At 44.9% G+C, this 18,608-nt stretch overlaps 1 protein-coding gene across 3 annotated transcripts in view; it reads right to left on the bottom strand.

Moving 5' to 3' along the window:
• Positions 1-18,094, bottom strand: part of UBXN7 (UBX domain protein 7) — a 31,837-nt gene extending 13,743 nt beyond the window's left edge. For 2 of the 3 annotated variants that reach the window (XR_011049903.1, XM_068421180.1), the window contains exons 1-6: positions 17,999-18,094; positions 15,126-15,273; positions 13,010-13,077; positions 9,998-10,063; positions 7,875-7,987; positions 240-386 (exon numbers count right to left, since the gene is read on the bottom strand). Coding sequence is in view for 2 of the 3 variants with exons in the window: in XM_068421180.1 (XP_068277281.1) it covers positions 240-386; positions 7,875-7,987; positions 9,998-10,063; positions 13,010-13,077; positions 15,126-15,273; positions 17,999-18,071 (615 nt within the window). In the remaining variant the exon portion in view is untranslated. Of the gene's footprint in view, positions 1-239; positions 387-7,874; positions 7,988-9,997; positions 10,064-13,009; positions 13,078-15,125; positions 15,274-17,400; positions 17,585-17,998 lie in introns of those variants that run through there. The other variant, XM_068421181.1, reaches the window with a different exon arrangement.
• Between the last annotated feature and the right edge of the window lie 514 nt (positions 18,095-18,608).

Here is an 18,608-nt window from a genome sequence, read left to right as displayed (position 1 = left end):
GATGGAAGCTACATGGTAACACCTTGAATGCACACGTGAAAGGCAGTTTACGCATTCAAATGCATATCCATGAACTGCATCTCCATCCATAAACTACACCTCCATGAACCACTGCACCTTTTCTGCAAGTTCACCAAGAGAACCGCAACAGTGCCATTTTATTCCAATAAGTCCTTTTTTTTTACTGCCTCATCTACCAGGACACCAAGTTACCAGCACAGCTCCACTCAATTTCTCACCTGCCAAAAAATGAAATGTTCCCGGATTATGTTCTTCACAGCCTCGTTGCTCCAGACGTCGCGGTTGAGACACTGACAGGCAAAATCTTGTACATTCTGGATGTTTATCATGAGCCATTTGTTCTGCATCTGCCCACACTCCTTGGCCTGGAAGCAGAGAGCAAAGCTTCATGACATAAAACAGAAGAGCCAGACATAACCAATGCCAGCAGTGATCAGCGATGGCTTCTAACACTGTCAGATTTTTCACCAAAACCCCTTCACGGTGAGAAAGATGGACAGTGCTAGTGAAAAGGCATCCACAAACCAGAAGGCAGGGCTAAGAGACCTGCTTTACATGAGACTGGTTGAATTACAGAACCACATCGATGAACAGAGCTGCTGGATTTCAACAAGCCAAGCACAGAGCGGGAAAAGCAACTTAGGGGGAGGACATAGGGACACTGAATAAAGTATTTGTTCAAGAAAGAGTGTAGTCAATCACACTGATCTGACAACAGAGGAAAGACCTGCTCGTTCTGAAGATAAACCTGTGGATCATCATCTATTTAAATAGGTTACATAATTGACAGAGGACTTGCATTAATTCACCAGCACCCCCTCTCTGCGTGGTTTCTTTTTTTCTCTCCAAGTTTTGAGTTACTCTATTGCTGTGCAACTGCCGACTTAGGCATCCTTTTTTTGATGCTCGTTATCCAGACTGCAAGTGGGGAGGAAGACAGGAAGGCGCAGGAAGAAATCTTACTGGTTTGAGTCACAAAGCTGGCACTGATTGCTTGGTTGCAAGTTAATGGTAGGAGTTTGATCAAGAATGTAATTCTGATCGCTGAACTGTCATACCTGTTGGAAAAAAGAGGGCTATATCAACAGCAGGAATGCTCTTACCGCCTGGCAAGACTGGCACTAGCATATGAACTCCCTTTCGTTTTAAAAAGAAAAAAAAAAGTATTTAAGTGTGTTCACCATCCTGCTGGTAATGCACTTGACAGCAAATTCGAGGAATTAGGATGTTATGCAAGATTTTGGTGTTTTGGGCAATATTTTGTTCCCCAAGCCAAAGTTTTCACTTTTAAAATGAATTCTAGCCAGTGTGCTTTCAAACAGTCAGCCTATCCACTGTGTGATAGACAGGCACATGAACCCCACACACTTCAGCTTCACCAAGTGAAGAATCTCAGTCTACAAAATCAATCTGCACGGCCAAGTGACCCGCAGAGCCTCTTTTTATTTTACTCAAAGGAAAAAAAAATTGAATGTAGAAGCACGGAATAGTCCTCCTGTTCTCACGAGAGGCCTCACGCTAACTACTTACCACTAATATTACAGTGTCAGAATCCAGTATTTGGTCACCAGGAGAGAAAAGTGGGGCAGGTGACACCTAAGTAACTGGTAAGGGTCTTAAATAAAAGCATAATGACTGTATTTAAGAGACTCGTTTTGAGCTAACTGTGGATTTTGAGAACTAATTCTAGGAAATCAGTTTAAGAAGAGGCCTAGAGCTACCACCCAAGTTTAAAGGGAACAAAAATCCTTATGTTATTTGAGTCAATTGGATTGCCTTAGTCCTGTGTGCTGATGGAATCCATGCTGGATTAAAAGAAGAAACTCAAAAATACGTAACTAGAAAGCTGGAAAGTGCATCTCACTCTTCTACTTTGTGCATTTTTCAATCCTAATGAAAACCTGGCTCTACCTCTCCTCCATCCCTAAGGTCCTCCAAAGGATGCAAGCAGGAAATTCCACACTGAACATCTGCAAAGATGAGTTTTCACCTGTAGAGCAGGTATAGCTTTTGAAATGACTTTTAACTTCCTCCTAAAAACAACAGGCTTCACATTTAAAAGGACACAGGCAAACTGCTACCATCACACACAGCCCTCTGCTCTTACACAGCTCCTGGGGTTTTTCTGAGGGGGTGGAGGTGGGTGGAAGGAGAGAGTGGGGGGGGAGGAAGAAACGCTGTGGGTTTGGAGATTATGTTGGTGGGTCATTTTGGTAAGTGACAAAAGAACAAGGGAAGGCTCAAGAGCTGGCTGGCATATCCCAAAAACTATGTCTGGTGGCTTTAGATCCACTGTCTCCAACATCAACCGCTGCCCATTTCTCCTCCTTGGGGGTATAAAGAGTACACAGACAGGGTAAGGCCAGCACAACCACTCTTGGCAAGCATCCCTGCTCAAGCTTTCAGCGATCAGCGGAGTAGGAACTTCCAAAGACAGATGTAATGGATCTCAGACACAAGGGCCCAGATGTAAAAAAACCAAACCAAAACCAAACCAAGCTGTCCTAAGCTTACCTTTACCCTTTCTACCCATTCACATTTTTCATCACTACAACAATGTATAGCAACAAACCAGCAACCTGGTTAGACAATACGTGAAAGAAGTCTTGTTTTACAGAATCAACCAGGTTGGAAGAGCCCTCTGGGATCATCGAGTCCAACCATTGCCCTGACACCACCATGGCAACTAGATCATGGCACTAAGTGCCATGTCCAGGCTTTTCTTAAACCCCTCCAGAGATGGTGACTCCACCACCTCCCTGGGCAGCCCCTTCCAATGGCTAATGACCCTTGCTGAGAAGAAATGCTTCCTCATGTCCAACCTGAACCTCCCCTGGCCAAGCTTGAGGCTGTGTCCTCTTGTCCTATCGCTGGTTGCCTGGGAGAAGAGGCCGACTCCCACTGCGCTACAACCTCCCTTCAGGTAGTTGTAGACTGCACTAAGGTCACCTCTGAGCCTCCTCTTCTCCAGGCTAAACACCCCCAGCTCCCTCAGCCGTTCCTCGTAGCTCAGACCCTCCAGACCCTTCACCAGCTTGGTCGCCCTCCTCTGGACTCGCTCCAACACCTCAACATCTTTCTTGCAGTGCGGGGCCCAGAACTGGACGCAGGATTCAAGGTGCGGCCTCACCAGTGCCCAGTACAGAGGGACGATCCCTGCCCCAGACCGGCTGGCTACACTATTCCTGATAGAGGCCAGGATGCCATTGGCCTTCTTGGCCACCTGGGCACACTGCTGGCTCATGTTTAGCCGGCTGTCGATCAGCACCCCCAGGGCTCTTTCCACCAGGCCGCTTTCTAACCACTCTTCCCCCAGCCTGTAGCGCTGCAGGGGGTTGTTGTGACCAAAGTGTCAGACCCGGCACTTGTTCTTGTTGAACCTCATGTTGGTCTCGGCCCATCGATCCAACCTGTCCAGATCCCTCTGTAGGGCCTCCCTACCCTCCAGCAGATCGACACTCCCACCCAGCTTGGTGTCATCTGCAAATTTGCTGAGGGTGCACTCAATCCCTACGTCTAGATCATCTATAAAGATATTGAACAGCACCGGCCCCAGCACTGAGCCCTGGGGAACACCGCTAGTGACCGGCCACCAGTTGGACTTTGCCCCATTCACCACCACTCTCTGGGCTCGGCCATCCAGCTACTTTTTAACCCATCGAAGAGTCCACCCATCCAAGCCCCGGGCAGCCAGTTTGTCTAGGAGGATGCTGTGGGAGACTCAGCACTGGATCTCACTGGATAACCTCTAGCTCTTGCACTACTAAAAATAACACGTTTTTCTCTCATTTGACTTTTCTGAACCATGTATGGTTTAGAAATGCTGTGGTGGTCCTTCCTTGCTCAGCTTTGCTGAAATGCACTGCTCCTTTAAGGCAGCAGGGAGAAACAAGGAAGTGGAGCCAGCATCTTGTGACCTTCTGGACATCTGCTAATGAAGCATGATTCAGTTTGGAAGATAACAGGTGACAGAAAGTCAGAGCATGAGATTCCCTAAGAAGAAATATCCTACCTGTGCTACACTTACACTTCTTGCCTGGGCCAGGGCATGCATCCTTTCACCAACCAGCCCACTCCTGTGCCCAAGGTGCATCTGCAGGCTATGCTGTTGCAGTCTAACAGCACCTTATGCAAAGATAATTGCACCATCTGAGTACAATGACTAGATTAGCTTCACAAAGGGAAAAAAATGGGTATCAGCTGTAAAGCAGGGAGCAGCTAGAAAAGGTTTAACTTTGCAAAATAAGGAAACTTCATACAGACAGACTTGAAACTCTGCAACGTTACACAGCCACTTCGTAGTACGGAAATCCTAATGAGTGCTGAACACAGAACTGCACATGCCAGAACTACCTCCTCCCTAAAGAAATGTAAACTAAGTCAATTTGGCGTGTACCCCCCCCAAATTAAATCATCTCTCATATCATACGCATGAAGAGATGAACACCGGCCATTCCTGAAAGCAGCCTTTTGAGATTAGAACAAACCCATGCTGTTCTTTACAAAGCACGTTTGGTGTGCAATTTATTTATTTATTATACTCCGGTGATTTATTCCTAGCAGATTCTACATTAAGGAGGTAAGTCTGAAGCTTAATACACATTAAAACTCAATATTACAGTCAGGAAACGGCAGTTAAAAATCCCTTGTGCAATCTTAACTGACTCTTAACAGCCTCATCATATAACCAGGCTCCTCAAACACAGACTTTTTAGTGACACTGTGTATTTAAGCTCTGAAAGTTTCTCTGAAATTTCTAGGAGGAGAAAAAAAAAAGCAGTTCAGGCTAACATCAGGCTGGCCCATCAGCTGTTTGCCTCTGGTTTATGTAGCTCCATTCCACCAGTCACTAGGTAGCTAACATCTAGTGGCTCAGCCATCGTGTTCAAAAGACCTGCGGGATCTTTTACAGATTTTCTGTATCAAATCTTTTTTCACCACACTTCTGTGGTGTAATTAAGTTAATCACACACTTAACTTCACAAGTATAGGGATCGTAAGTCGTTCTGTAGGTGAAGCACACTGCTTTTTCACAGACCGCAAGATCAATGTTATTCAACACTGGAAAATTTCTCTTCAATGAAAGTTAATTCTCACCCACTCTTAAAAGCTACGATTACTCAGTGAAAATGAAACGGCAACTTTTTGCACCTTCCTGACAACAAAGTTTCTTTGTAATTGAAGAAAAATGAGGTTTCTTGGGGAAAACCAAAGATAACCACATCTACTTACTATCAAAACCAACCTGAGTACCCAAAGCGAAGCAAGAAAAGAGGAGCAACAAAGATTCATGAAAACCTCAGTAAGACCAGACGCCACCACTCTCGCTAAGTTTGAATAAAGTCGTAAATCCTAAATGATTCTACGATAAATGTACAGGGCACAACACTGGCAGAATGTTCCTGCACACCCCTCCAGAGGGTAGAATACACCACACCCCAATAATGATAAGAAAAACCCCACTTATATTAACACTAAACTACAAGAGCATCAAAATGACAGTATTTAGTCGTTGGTACTTTGGAATGTGATAAACACCTCTGATTTATTATATCGTTTATATATGTTTATCGAAGCGTACAGAGAAGGAAGAAGCTAACAGCAGCTTGCTAGAGATGAATTTTGAGAGACTCTGGTCACTGGATTCACAGGAGGCCCAACACTGTCCCAGGCTGAAGCAGTACAGCAGTCTACAGTCATAAAAGGTAAAACAGAAAGGGGAATGGTCAAGAAATTGAGAAGCTGATGGTTTTGATTGCAATGAAGTTGAGGAGCATCAATTTGAAATGCCACGGGACAAGGAACTGTACAAGAACACAAAAAGGTGAATACCAATAACAGAAAGTCTACATGTCTTTATATTTGAGTCACTGCAAAGAACAGGACAAGGTACGTAAATCAAAACTACCCCCCCCCCCGCTTTTTTTTTTTAAATTTACAAGACTGAGTAAGAATGCAGAGACTTCAGGACAATCAAATCTACCAGTCAAGTTATTTCATCCTCTGAAACTACTCTGGACTGGGGCAGATGCCACAATCAACATTGCCAAAGTCTTGGTATGTTTTCAGCAAGACACGAGGAAAGACTAGCGCCCATCTCAAACTGCACAGCAGCGGCCAGAGGGCACCCACTGACTGTGTATGTTCCAGTCTGGGGCAGCTTTCATGTGAATTCCCTTCACTGTTGCCTTTACCCCCACATTTGCTGGGTTCACCACCAGCTCTGAGCCACAGGCCCAGCAGGTATTATCAGCTGGAGGACCTGACACAACCTTGTTTGAAGTAAACCCTAAACCATATGCCACAAGGCAGGGATGCCTCAGCACCACAGAATCAATGAGGTTGGAAGAGCCCTCTGGGATCATCGAGTCCAACCATTGCCCTGACACCACCCTGTCAACTAGACCAGGGCACTAAGTGCCATGTCCAGTCTTTTCTTAAACCCCTCCAGAGATGGTGACTCCACCACCTCCCTGGGCAGCCCCTTCCAATGGCTAATGACCCTTGCTGAGAAGAAATGCTTCCTGATGTCCAACCTGAACCTCCCCTGGCCAAGCTTGAGGCTGTGTCCTCTTGTCCTATCACTAGTTGCCCGGGAGAAGAGGCCGACTCCCACTGCACTACAACCTCCCTTCAGGTAGTTGTAGACTACTTCAGTCTGCTCATCTGCTTCCACTGCACCGAATAACTGCGTCTGCCTCAGCAAGTAATTCTCTGTCAGCGTCCTTTCAAACCTGGAATTTTTTTTAGAAGACTAAACATATGGAGGGCACTGTCAGAAGACAGGAATTAGTGACAAGCCAACTGATCCCTGGTGATTCAGGAAGCGTAAGAGAGATGAGGCCAATAGGATGAGAGCTGGAGACTCAATACAGGCACACAGCATTTCTCCAAAAATTCTCCAGCAGCGCTCTAGCATTTGTGCACGGCAGTAGAGGCAAATGTGAAAAGAACCTAAATAATATTTCTGTTCAGCTCACGGGGACAGATCTCCAGCACTGTTTGCAGCAGCTGCATTGCACTATTTGATCACTAGTTTGCACGAAATCATCATATAATAATAATAATAATCAATCTCAGCTACTTAAAGATGATGAGGTGGAAATTCAGTAGTAACTGCAAGAAGAACATCTAGAAATTATAGACTCAAAAAATAAAAATATACACCAATTTGCATATTGTCTAATCGTTAGTTAAGGCACCGATCCATACCATAACAACTTGTGACTAGACCTGCACATGCCTGCACAGACACCTGAAATCATTTAAAGTGAAGAGTCCCCTTCTCAGGCAGACAATCTCTTGGATACCAGATGCCAAAGACAACCACTGTGATTTTATACAAGAGCAAGAACTCTGATGAAGATAACGTCGTGTCTTCGTGACAAAGCCACATTCAAATACTTCTACTAGCTCAGGTATCAGAAACCACTCAGCCCTGGTAACAAAACTCCGCCTGAGCTTCTCAGCAGGGCTGTGCTGCAAACTATACAGCCCCTTGCAAAGTACTTGCTCACCTATCAGAAGTAATCTTACTTCAGCTTTTTCTGCATCATGCTACAGAGACACTTCAAGGGGTGCAATTTTCCCACTCTGACCAGCCTCCTTTGTGCACTAGAGTCTTTCGCCAAGTGTCATTTGCCACACTGACACTGAAACACGAACAATGTGGTCTGTCATCATTAGTTAAGTCCTTTGTTAAGTCACCAACATTTCCCTACGCAGTCCATCCAATCTTTGTAACTTTCTGATCATCCAACAAGTGGATCCACACGTGCCAGCAGCCTAACACAAGGCTCCCACGCTGTACACAGTCGTCACGTAAGGAACTAGACTGAAATTTCCAAACTTACCGTTTCAAAGCTGCCTTTGTGCATCAGGTCAATGGGAGGCCTGAAGAGGTCTGCTAGAGTAGTGAGTTTCTTATCTACCGCCCCTCCGTTTCGTAGCTCCTGTTCCTGTCGAACTGCACAGCCCCAAGAGGAAAGGAAGAGGAATTAGACACAATACCCACAAGATGGATTTATTATTGGCTATACATTCACACACAAGACTTTGGCACTAGAGTCACAAGGTTAGACCACACTGAACAAGATTAGCTGCTACATAAGGCAAGAACCTCGCTTGCCCCAGCTTTCTCAAGCACTGGGCATTTATTTCACTTTCAAAAAAACACCTTAACGAATGCGAGTATCAGCAGAAGGGGTCATATGCCAGTATTTGAAAACAAATGAGAAAAAAAAAGCCGTGACTTGTCCCCTGTGATGCTTTTAAAAGCAGAAACTGAGCTAGACTGTACCATCATAACTTTTACTCAGTATATTTCTATTCCAGTGTTTCTATTTCTTGACTGTAAGGCAATCCCACGGAAAAGAAAAAAACAGACTTTGTTTATACTGAGAAACATCTTTGGATGTTTATATTGAACATCTACTCTTCCCACAATTGGCTCAGGATTCCACTGTCTCCTTCAGGTGAATGGGTTTTCAGACTCGTTTACCCCCAAGTACCACACTTTGAGCAGGTTTCTTTTAGCAGCATCAATTCCATTCAAAATAACACAGAATATATTCCCTACGTACACATGCTCATATACAATAAGGTAAATCACAGCAAATGCTTACCCAAAAATGCAGTGACACAACATATTTTATGGAACCAGATCAGCTGAAATGGGCAGTAACTATCCCACAACCACAAACCTTCCAGTAGTGAAGGGAGCTGTCAATAGGCCATAGTGTACAAACCATTTTTGAGCAGACACTGGATCCCCACAGGGAAAAAAGCACCCGTGTGGAGCAGGCCTAGAGGCCAGCAAATAATCCTGACTTTCATGGCCAGAGCTGCTTTGTCAGAGATAGCCAGACAGGGATATTCATCTATGAAGTTTTACCAAAAAGCACGATCAACTTTCATCATAAACCCTCACAATGGTTTTACATTTATTTATAATCAATATTTATAATGGTTATATATTTATATATAACCCATTTATATATATATATATATATATATAACCCATTATAATGGTTATATATTTATTGTGCATCTCTGAATGTCTTATATCAGAGTGGAGATGATGACAACAAATTTCAGGGTATGATGATTCTGTAAATGGGGTAATTTCATTTACACAGCTGCCAGTGACTTTAGTACTTGATGAGTTCATTATTACTGGAAAACCCTGACCAAACCCGTCACGGGAAAGAAAGTAATTAAGACTATTTATTTTCAGTTCAGCATACAACAGCACCTAACTACATGGGACCTGGTCCATGGTTAGACCTCTTGGACACTCCAGCAACATCAGCAGTAACAACTGTACAACAGCTCTAACTCAGCTGTCAAATACCTGGTGTTCTGTCAAAGAATCATATTCTACAAAACTTAATGGCTTGAATAACAGCCAATACTTTGTCATTTGGAGATTAAACAGCGATTAAATTCATGAGAACCTTGTGTGTGGCCAAGGAAGAAGTCTCAGGTCTACTCAAATCTAATTCAAGTGCCAGCATGACTACTGGCTAGTCAAGAAGAATTCAACAGATTAACTTAATTTCTACATATTTTTTGAGAGTTATTGAGAAAATATTTGCCATACAAAAGCAGACAGAATACACTGTCTGGTGGTTTTACTTATGTAACATAGGCAAGTGCTTGGACCACCATCCTCACTACCTGCTTCACACGTCCATTACTCAGTACTCTCCCTTCAGCCACCCCAGAACAATAAATTAACAACCTTAACTGTACCACAAACGTGGAAGAGACACGTCAGCACAGACTACTGACACTACAACAATGAACAGCCTAATAATGTTATTAAAAAACTCTTTTGCTATCCAGTAAGCAATTTAAAAACCACCCAACGACTGAAAGCTGTCCTAACCTACAACAGAAACTATTTTTCAATCTTACTTGCATTAAAAAAAAAAAAGAAATAGAACCTCTAGCTTACTGATCTGTAGACACTTACTGGTTTCTGTTTGAAAATCCCGAAAACCATCAAATATTGAGCGCGCAGGTCTGCGTCTTTTAGGTGCTTAAAAAAAAAGAAAAAATATTTCAAGAATTATTTCCAAAGTATACTATCAAAAGAATCACATATTAGTACTTTCCATCACGTGTGGGAAAACGGAATAGGAACCCAAAGCATGAATGATGTGGGAGTAAGGTCATTAGGAAGGGCTGGAGGTGGACGGAAGGATGGAAAGAGGTTGGTCTTACATTTCCTAACACATCCTCCCTCCACCAAACCTTACCCCAGAAACAAACCATGTAGCAACAATACACAAAAGTTTAAAGTTAGCCCTTTCTGATGGGCTCAGCAAGGCCCATCCATCAGGATGTAGTGGCAGTGCTGTCACACCATCAACATGTCACAATTTTTACAAAAGGCTTTGAAGTAGATGAAAAACTTCAAACCACATTTGTTTTTTCCACGGTGCATTTCTGTTCTTTGCTAATCTCTTATCCAGATCCCGTCCCAACTTCTCAGCTGGACTGGCAACAGCCAGGCTCTTCCACTGGATCTGGTATCACTGTCTGCAAGGAAACCTTCACAACAGATTATCTGCAGCCGACAGAATCGGTGCCCAGGCAGATAACCAGAATAGTACCTAAAAGTACCACTGAAGTCCTACGATACAGCACAACCACTGTACCTGGGATGCAAAACAAAACTGCCTGCCAAGACTTATTCCAACTATTTATCTGCATTACTGTTAATTGAAAGCAGAACAATTTTAAGATAGAACTTTCAAAGCCTAATTGTTACGAGACACGATAAATAATAAACAAATTAAACAGAGTAATATAAACCCAACATATACCCACCAGAAACCTGTAATAAGAAAAATCATTTACGGTGAGAAAGCACGACCTCCACACAGGTCACAAAACAAGCACCTCCAAAATTTGATTTGAGAGACCTTTCTGGTTTTACCCCCATAGTTCATGCAGCATCTTTCACCTTGTGCCACACCAAGGGCATAAAGAATGGTTCACAGTTCTTGTCCCTTGCACTCTTCTCACACAGAGTACAAAGAATCAGTCTATCCCTTACAGACTATCACGGAAAAAGAAAGTAAGCCTGAATGAGGAACATGCTTGTGAATAATGCCTGACTCTAGTAAGGAACATCTCTTTCACCACTAAATGCTTAAGCACAAGCACAAACCATTAAAGGCAACTTCAGAGCAACTTAAACTGCAGCTACAAACAGCAACTGAAGGACCACTGCAGCAAAAGCGGCATTTCCCTTGGTTTAGCTACAGCCTGGCATCACTGGTGAAGATGTTCACAGCAGTCCAGGCAGATGTTTCTCTGATATCCTCTGTAATGCAAGATGGGATCCACGTATCTGGCAGAGCACAACTAGACAAGGTCGTCTCTTCATCTGAAAGAGAACCCAAGCTCATATGTCCACCTCAATATGACACTCTTAAAACCAGAAACTAGAACATCCCTTGCTTTGAGGTTAGAGCTGAAAAGACAGAGTGAAGTATCTCTCTGGTTTCAGCTGGCTTGTCAGGCTGCCTCATGTTAAAGAGGAGCAGCACTAGTGAGCACATCAGCACTGGTGGACCAGGCAGCGCCAGGAGGCTATCGCTGACCCACAGATGGCCTCAGGAGGGCAGTCAGTGACAGTGTGTCTGAGATAGCGTGTGACAGGTGGGTAGAACAGGACCAAGCACTAGGGTCAGCAGATCTTACTGCTGCACTTCTTTGATTCTTGAACCCATAGGACTCTACAGGCCTTTGTCAAAAACTCTGTTGGGCCACAAAGAAAGTAAGAGAAGCAAGTTGGTGCAGTGTCTTCAGAGAGCCCTCAGCAGGGCATCTTCCTCTGGAACCACCTCTCAGCTTGTGCATCCTGGCTAAAGACCTCTCTGATGTCAAAAAAAAGGATCAAGAAAAAAACAGTTCTATGGTAAACCCGACGCTTGGCCTCCCTCTCCTTTCTAGCACAGGAACCAAACAATAGAAAAGCATATTTCCTACCTGTATGAGACCATTTAAAGACGAGCACTTGCATGCCCTTCCTTAATAAAAAGGGCAAGATTCTCAATCCACTTGACATGGCAAAAGCCACACAGACAGCCAGAAACGCCCTGGTCAGCCTGAGAAGCACAGAGCCTTACAAGGCTAGAGGAAGTGAGCGTAAAAAGAGAGCGCTTTACCTCTCCATACAGACACGGACGCTATAGAAAAGGAGAGGATAATGCACCAGGTAATCCAGTCCTGCTATGGAAGTTCCACCCCTGTGCTGCTGTAAAAGAACCACTACAGCAGAGGTTTGAGACTGAGGTTTTGAGATTCAGAACATTACTGTATTACATGAGTACCAAACGGTGTTTTAGAAAAGCACCCAAAAGAAAACAGCATTTCCGTCACCTGTTTCCTTACAGCAAAAATATGTTTCAAAAGCAAAAGTGATAAACAGCTTCAGAAAACAAACAAGAAAACTAGCTGCATGGTGCACTTTAAACAGCAAATTAAATTCCTAAATGAGAAATGGAGAAAATTATGAGTAATCATACGTTTCAGCCCTTCTTTCTGCTCTATCATCTCCCTGAGAAGCACGCATTTGTCCTCTTCATTTTCACTCATCGGTCAAAGCTCAAGCTTTTATCCCACCACCTGGAACACTTTCACAGCAGTATCACATGGTTCTGAACCCCCAGAATGCAGATGTAGACTTATGATAGCTAATTGGCTGTTGCCTCACAAAGTCTCATTAAACAGGAGTTAGTAAATTAGTACCACTGGGAACGTAGCATCTCTAATGTGCAAGGTTTTCAAGAACATTGGGGTATTTCCAAGGATGCAATCATGTTACATGGCTGCAGAGTTACAGCAGGAAAAAAAAAATACATGCAACGCTTTCTTCATATTCAGCAAGTTCTGTTTTTCTTCTGTCATTTTGCTCATCTCAAGGTAAAGAAAACAAAACACAACAAAAACCAAAATAAGAACACATGCCTACCTCCAAACAAGGGCTCAGGCTCTACTAAAATTTCCTGTTTTTGAGGAATTGGAGCTCGTACTTCATCCCTATCAAAGAGGAAGGAAGAAAAAAAAAAGAAGGAAAATCAGAGATTATAATATTCTAAGTACTATACAAACCACATCCCATTGTGCTCCAAAGGCTCCTGCTGCTTGAACCAGCTAAGGATGCTGCTGTACCGTTGCACAGAATCAAGAGATCTGGGGTTAACAGGGACCTCAAGAGACCATCCATTCCCACTCATGGCACTGAAGCAGGACTTAGTACACTCTGCACTGAGATCTGGCATGGGTGACTTCTCTAAGTCTTGATAAAAGATTACACAGATCCCTGGGTGACTAGATCCCAGGCTTTGTCAATCTACTATTCAAACATTTTTTTCTTGAATAACTGTCTTAAAACTTGGAAAAGTTTCTTCAAGCTTAGCAAAGGCTGCTAATTAATCCGCTTGCCACTCTCCTCCCCTGATTATCTACACAGAGGAAAAAAAATATTATCTTCCTTACCACAAGCTTTCTTCCGTTGGAAGACTTTTTGCTTCCACTTGAAATTCACAGCCCTCTCTTTTCCAGAGAAGGAAAACAAGATGGTCAAAACAGCCATTTCCCCCCATTTCAGAAGCTATTCTTTGCTTCAATAGCTGGGATCCCTCACATATCGACAGCTTAGTTAAGCTTGCAAAGGCTGCTAGATAATTTGAATTATGACTGGAAGAAAGGAAAACACAAGGGCTCTGAAACAACATCACTTACTCAGTGTGGGCAGCTGGCCCATGGATCTACACGAAGGAGGGCACAGGCTCATCAAAGGAAATCCTTTGCTATATCCTGCCTACGAACTACTCCTGAAGTGCCCTCTTCCCTCGGACTCCTCCAAGTTGTAAAGTGTGCAGTTTGTAGCTCTTGGCCACGTAGGTTTAAAAAAGTTAACTCATAATGTCAGCAAGATGCACTAACCTTGCTATTAAGCTCCACATCTTTGATTGCTCTTGTGAAGCTAGTTATTCTCCATTTTGCATTTGCATATTTATCGTTCTCTCTTCCTAGAAGTAACACTAAGCTGACCAGCACCTGGAGGGTGTCAAGTATAAAAAAGAAAGTATTCCAATAAAAACTTGAATCTTAAGTCACTGATGTGGCAGAAGTTGTCTAGAAGTCTAGACAACTAGAGTCTAGACTTCTAGGTCTAGAGTTGTCTAGAACTCTAACACCTAGAGAGTTTTGACTTCATTACCTGTCCAAGGTTCAAGCAGGAAGGCACTCGATATCAACTATAAAGGTTAGAACTAAACCAGCTGTTTACATTCATACATGTGCTTCAGAAGTATGAGTGGCAAGAATTTTCTTTAAAAGTTAGTTGTCTTTTTCCCAAAAACTTTCATCAAGAGGAAAGCATGGCTAGGTTTAAATTCAGAACATTTAACGAATGTGACTTATACCAATTAGCTTCCACTCAAAATATTCCATTTACCCCAAGCAGACACATTAACAGGCAGCACTGAAAGACTCTCTGCCCTGCTCAGGTGGAACAACTCTTTCTTTATTGGCATCTGATGTGTAAGACACTGATGCACATTTTGTAGTTGCTTATTCCTCTACATACTAGTGTACACGATCTAGCCTTTCTAGGGCCAAATCTGTTTACACTTAAAAACAACACAATAAAACCCTTACAAATGGGAATAAGGTCACTACATTCATAAGAACCAAACCAACAGAATTCTCTTAACTGCCAAATTAACGTAAAGCAAGATTGCTGGAGCAATTTAAAAGTAAGAATCTCTTACTGCTGGATTCCCACTTTAATGTCTTGAGCTCTGTCTGCAAAAAATGGTATGTATAAGCCACACAAAACTTCTGAAGTACATGCAAGAGAGACTAACTTATGTTGGTGTACATACCAACTTAGGTAATAAGAACTCATTTACCCAGAACAATGTTGGAGCAATCAATTTAACAAGATCATCAAAGCAGCACGTATTACCGTGAGCTGACAGCAGGTCAGAAGTGACAGTTGTCTTATTTGTTCTGCCTTATGCTATTAAATTCTTAAGACAGGCTTCTCACGCACACAGGCATGTTCGTTGGAGACTTACTCAGCGTGTGGCCGAACGGCAGACACCCCCGCAGAGCTGGTGCTAGGCTCCTCTGCTATGCCTCCGCCATCCAGAAACATGGTGACAGCCATCTCCAGGTTGTTGTTGCACGCTTCCAGCATGTGCTTTCCCACGCTTTCACTGGCACCTGTAACGCCAAAGGAAAATTAAAGCATTCTTCAGAGAGCATTTTGATTGGAAGCTCTAAAAACAGCTGACCAGCAAGCTTTCTCTCTCAAAGCATTAATTATGAAAAAGAATAGTTCATCAGTTGCCATTTATCTCTGAAGTACAACTATGAAATGAAACAAACATACACATCTCGCAGTGGAAGGGAATGCCTGCGTACAGGACAGCTAGACTTCTTCCTTCTATCAAAAGATAACTTAGTGGAAGCCACCTGAGGGGTTTTAGCACGGTTTTTCTTTTTTTTTCCTAGAGGTCAGACCTTTTCCTGGTACAATTTTCCAAACACTGGTAGGAATACACACAAAAAAAAAAGAAAACCTGACTCAACATTGTAACAGGGAGAATACTAAATCAGCTGCTAAAGTTTTTTACCCACCTATAACATATTTAGAGACGAAAGAAAAGATACCCTGTTTTACTGATTGCACTAAAAGGCAAAAACAAACTAGCAGAAGCTCAGTTCACCTAAGAGGGGGGAAAAAAGCCAAGAGGGAGAAAGCAGTACTTGCCCACAGAGTTATTTGTATAACGACTAACATTTATTAAAATCTCCCCTAAGTGCAACTAAATTCAGTCTTACTCTTGCTGCTCAGCATGAAACACTTAGTTCTTAGCATCACTCGTAACTCTTTCCTCAGCCCCTACTTCCCAACTTCTCCTCAAAAACCACACCATCATCAGAAGCACCCTCATCAGTAGAAGCTCTCCTGCACCCAGCCCTTTACATGTCTACTCACTACAGCATCTGTCTCTATAGGTGGTGGGCTACCAAAGAGTTTATTTTCATATGTGAAAGCTGGTAGGGAGGAAGAGTGGCAAAACGCAGCTGAATCAGTTTGGGAGTAGCTTTTGGATCTGTAGCAATTCTTACAAGGTCCACTGCAAGTCACCAAAATGAAGAAAACACTTTCCCCAGCGTCAGAATCACAGATGACATCAGTGGGGGCAAGAGGCATTTCTCAGATTTTCTGGGAAAGACTCAAGAAGCTCTTGTTTGAACAGACTAATAACAGAGAATAAACTTTGAAACCGTCGAGATAAATCAGTCCTAAACAATCTGCACCATTGCATTAAATCACGGAGAAAGCCAAACTGAGGGAACTGGTTTTCCACAAAACCGCCCTGCCACGACAAGCGCGCTCGGATGGCAGTGGGCTGTTATCTTACAACCTTAAATCGAGATGAAGAAAGTGCAAAATAAAAACTACCGACATCTCAAAAAACAACGCAAGAGCATCAAGTTCATGGTCTTCAAATGAACTGCTCTCTGGCATTTCCAGCTCAGGAGTGATTCTGTACGCTTCTAACTCAAAGCTGAAAGCTGCTAACACAAAGCACTGAGGGTGTGCGCTTTGAGCACCTCTCAAATCATGCCAGTATCGGCATGACAAGCTCCGTAACAACGTGCTGTTAGGTATAACCTTAACTTCTGTTAAAATGGAAAAACAACACTTCAAAACTCTAATAGTGGGTGGGTGAAGCCCAGCAGGTTCTTTCTTTTCCTTTAAGAGAGGTGCTCTAACATTTAACATAAACCATCTGTTTAAGCACAAAAAGCTGTCAGGAAGAGCAAACTAGCACGATTATGCCTGTTGTAGTTTGGGTTTTAGGAATTATCTCAGGCACTACTGAAAAAACACAAGACACACACGGGCACATACTGTAATGAAAACGTATTTGCTGTAGGAGGATTTATTCTAAAAGGCTTCTTTAAGGATAGCTGAGTGATCAATAATTTCCCAGTGTACCCTCCCAGCACGTTCAACATCCCTGTTCAGGACCTGAGTGCATCCAAGCCCGAGTAAAGGGACACAACCTGAAACGGAGCTGGTTGGAGCAACCAAATTAAAAGCAGTTTCACTTTTATCCACTAAAAAGCCACAGACTTTTATTAACCGCTCCTTTGGTGTGCGATATGTAACGCCATAAGCAAGGGGGAACTATAGTGAAGCAGATGAAACGCAAAGTGGGGCAAACGCTCAAAGTACACAAGCTAAAGCAGGAATTATCACCTGCCATAAAATTCGATTTAAAAGCGACTTGCTCTTTTCGTTAGCAAACTAAATGCTCAGTAAGTCCACTGTACTTTATTGTTTTTAAACGCAGCCTCAGGGTTCAGCTCCAGCCTCCCTCCCGGCCGCCAGCTTTCTTTGCAGGAGCAGGACGCGGTTACCATGGGCGGAGCGGACCTTCGGGAGCACGGACACGCACCGGCACCACCGAGAAGCTCGGCCGAACCGGGGACAACCGAAAGGCGCCTTCAACCCGCCTCTAAAACCGACGGGGACCCCCCGACTTACAGGGCGGAGGCGCCGCGGGGGCCGAGGCCGGGCCTTGAGCACCACCCGCCGCGGCGGGCCGGGCCCCGGAGCGCGCCCGCTGGCACGCCCGGGCGTCGCCAGCGCCTCTCGCCTCGAGGGAGGCCGCGGCGACAACGGGAAGGCCTCCCGGGAGACGTGGAGGAGCGGGGCAGCGTGCCCGGGGCCGCCCGCCGGCGCCGCTCCGCCTCGTCCCGCGCAGCGCCTCCCGCCGGGGCCCGCTCCTCCCGCCCCCGGCCCGCCGCCGCGACGGCCGCCCCCTGACGCGGCGGCGAGGGGCCGGACGGGAGCCGCCCGTTAAGCACGCAGCGGCGGCAACAGCCGCCTCGGCCGAGCTCGGCGGGCCCCGGCTTCCGTGTGCCTCACCCGTGATGGCGGTGAACTGCTGGATTAACCCCTTCAGCGCCGAGGAGGCCGCAGAGCCCCCGTGCGCCGCCATCTTGCCGCCGCCGCACAACAACACGCACGCCGCCGAGCCGCGCACTCTGCGCAGGCGCGGCGCCCGCCCGCGTCCTTCCTCTGCCCGCCGCCGCCGGGGAGGTGCCTCGCTGGGGCCACGGCGGGGCGGGCATTGCCGTGGCGACGCGGCCGGTACCGCCTCGTCACCTCAGCGGCCCGGAGAGGCGGGAGTTGCCGTGGCAACGCGGCCTACCCCGCCCCGCCGCCTCAGCGGCCTCTGCAGCTTTTCAAACGTTACCGCGGCTGACAAGCGTTTCCCCCTACGTTTCAGCCCCTCCGCTGTCATTAATTACAGCACTCAAAGAGGCCTTAGCGGTGATACCGAAATGCTTGCAACATGAGGCCAGGGCTTCCACGCAGATTTCCCTCAGCACAGCAAGGGGTCTGGCAGGCCTCGGCCCTCACACAGACACATGTACAGGGGCCACAGGTGCTGCAAGGGAGGAGGCAGCACCTGAGGTGGCCAAGAAATGGTGTGGCTGCTCCTGTCAAGGTGATACCAGACGGTTTAGTAAAA

Source organism: Nyctibius grandis, chromosome 32 (assembly GCF_013368605.1).
Source record: "Nyctibius grandis isolate bNycGra1 chromosome 32, bNycGra1.pri, whole genome shotgun sequence".
In the NCBI taxonomy this organism is placed as follows: Eukaryota; Metazoa; Chordata; class Aves; order Nyctibiiformes; family Nyctibiidae; genus Nyctibius; species Nyctibius grandis.
The sequence above is the reverse complement of the archived record's forward strand: the minus strand, read 5'-3'. Positions and strand labels throughout refer to the sequence as shown.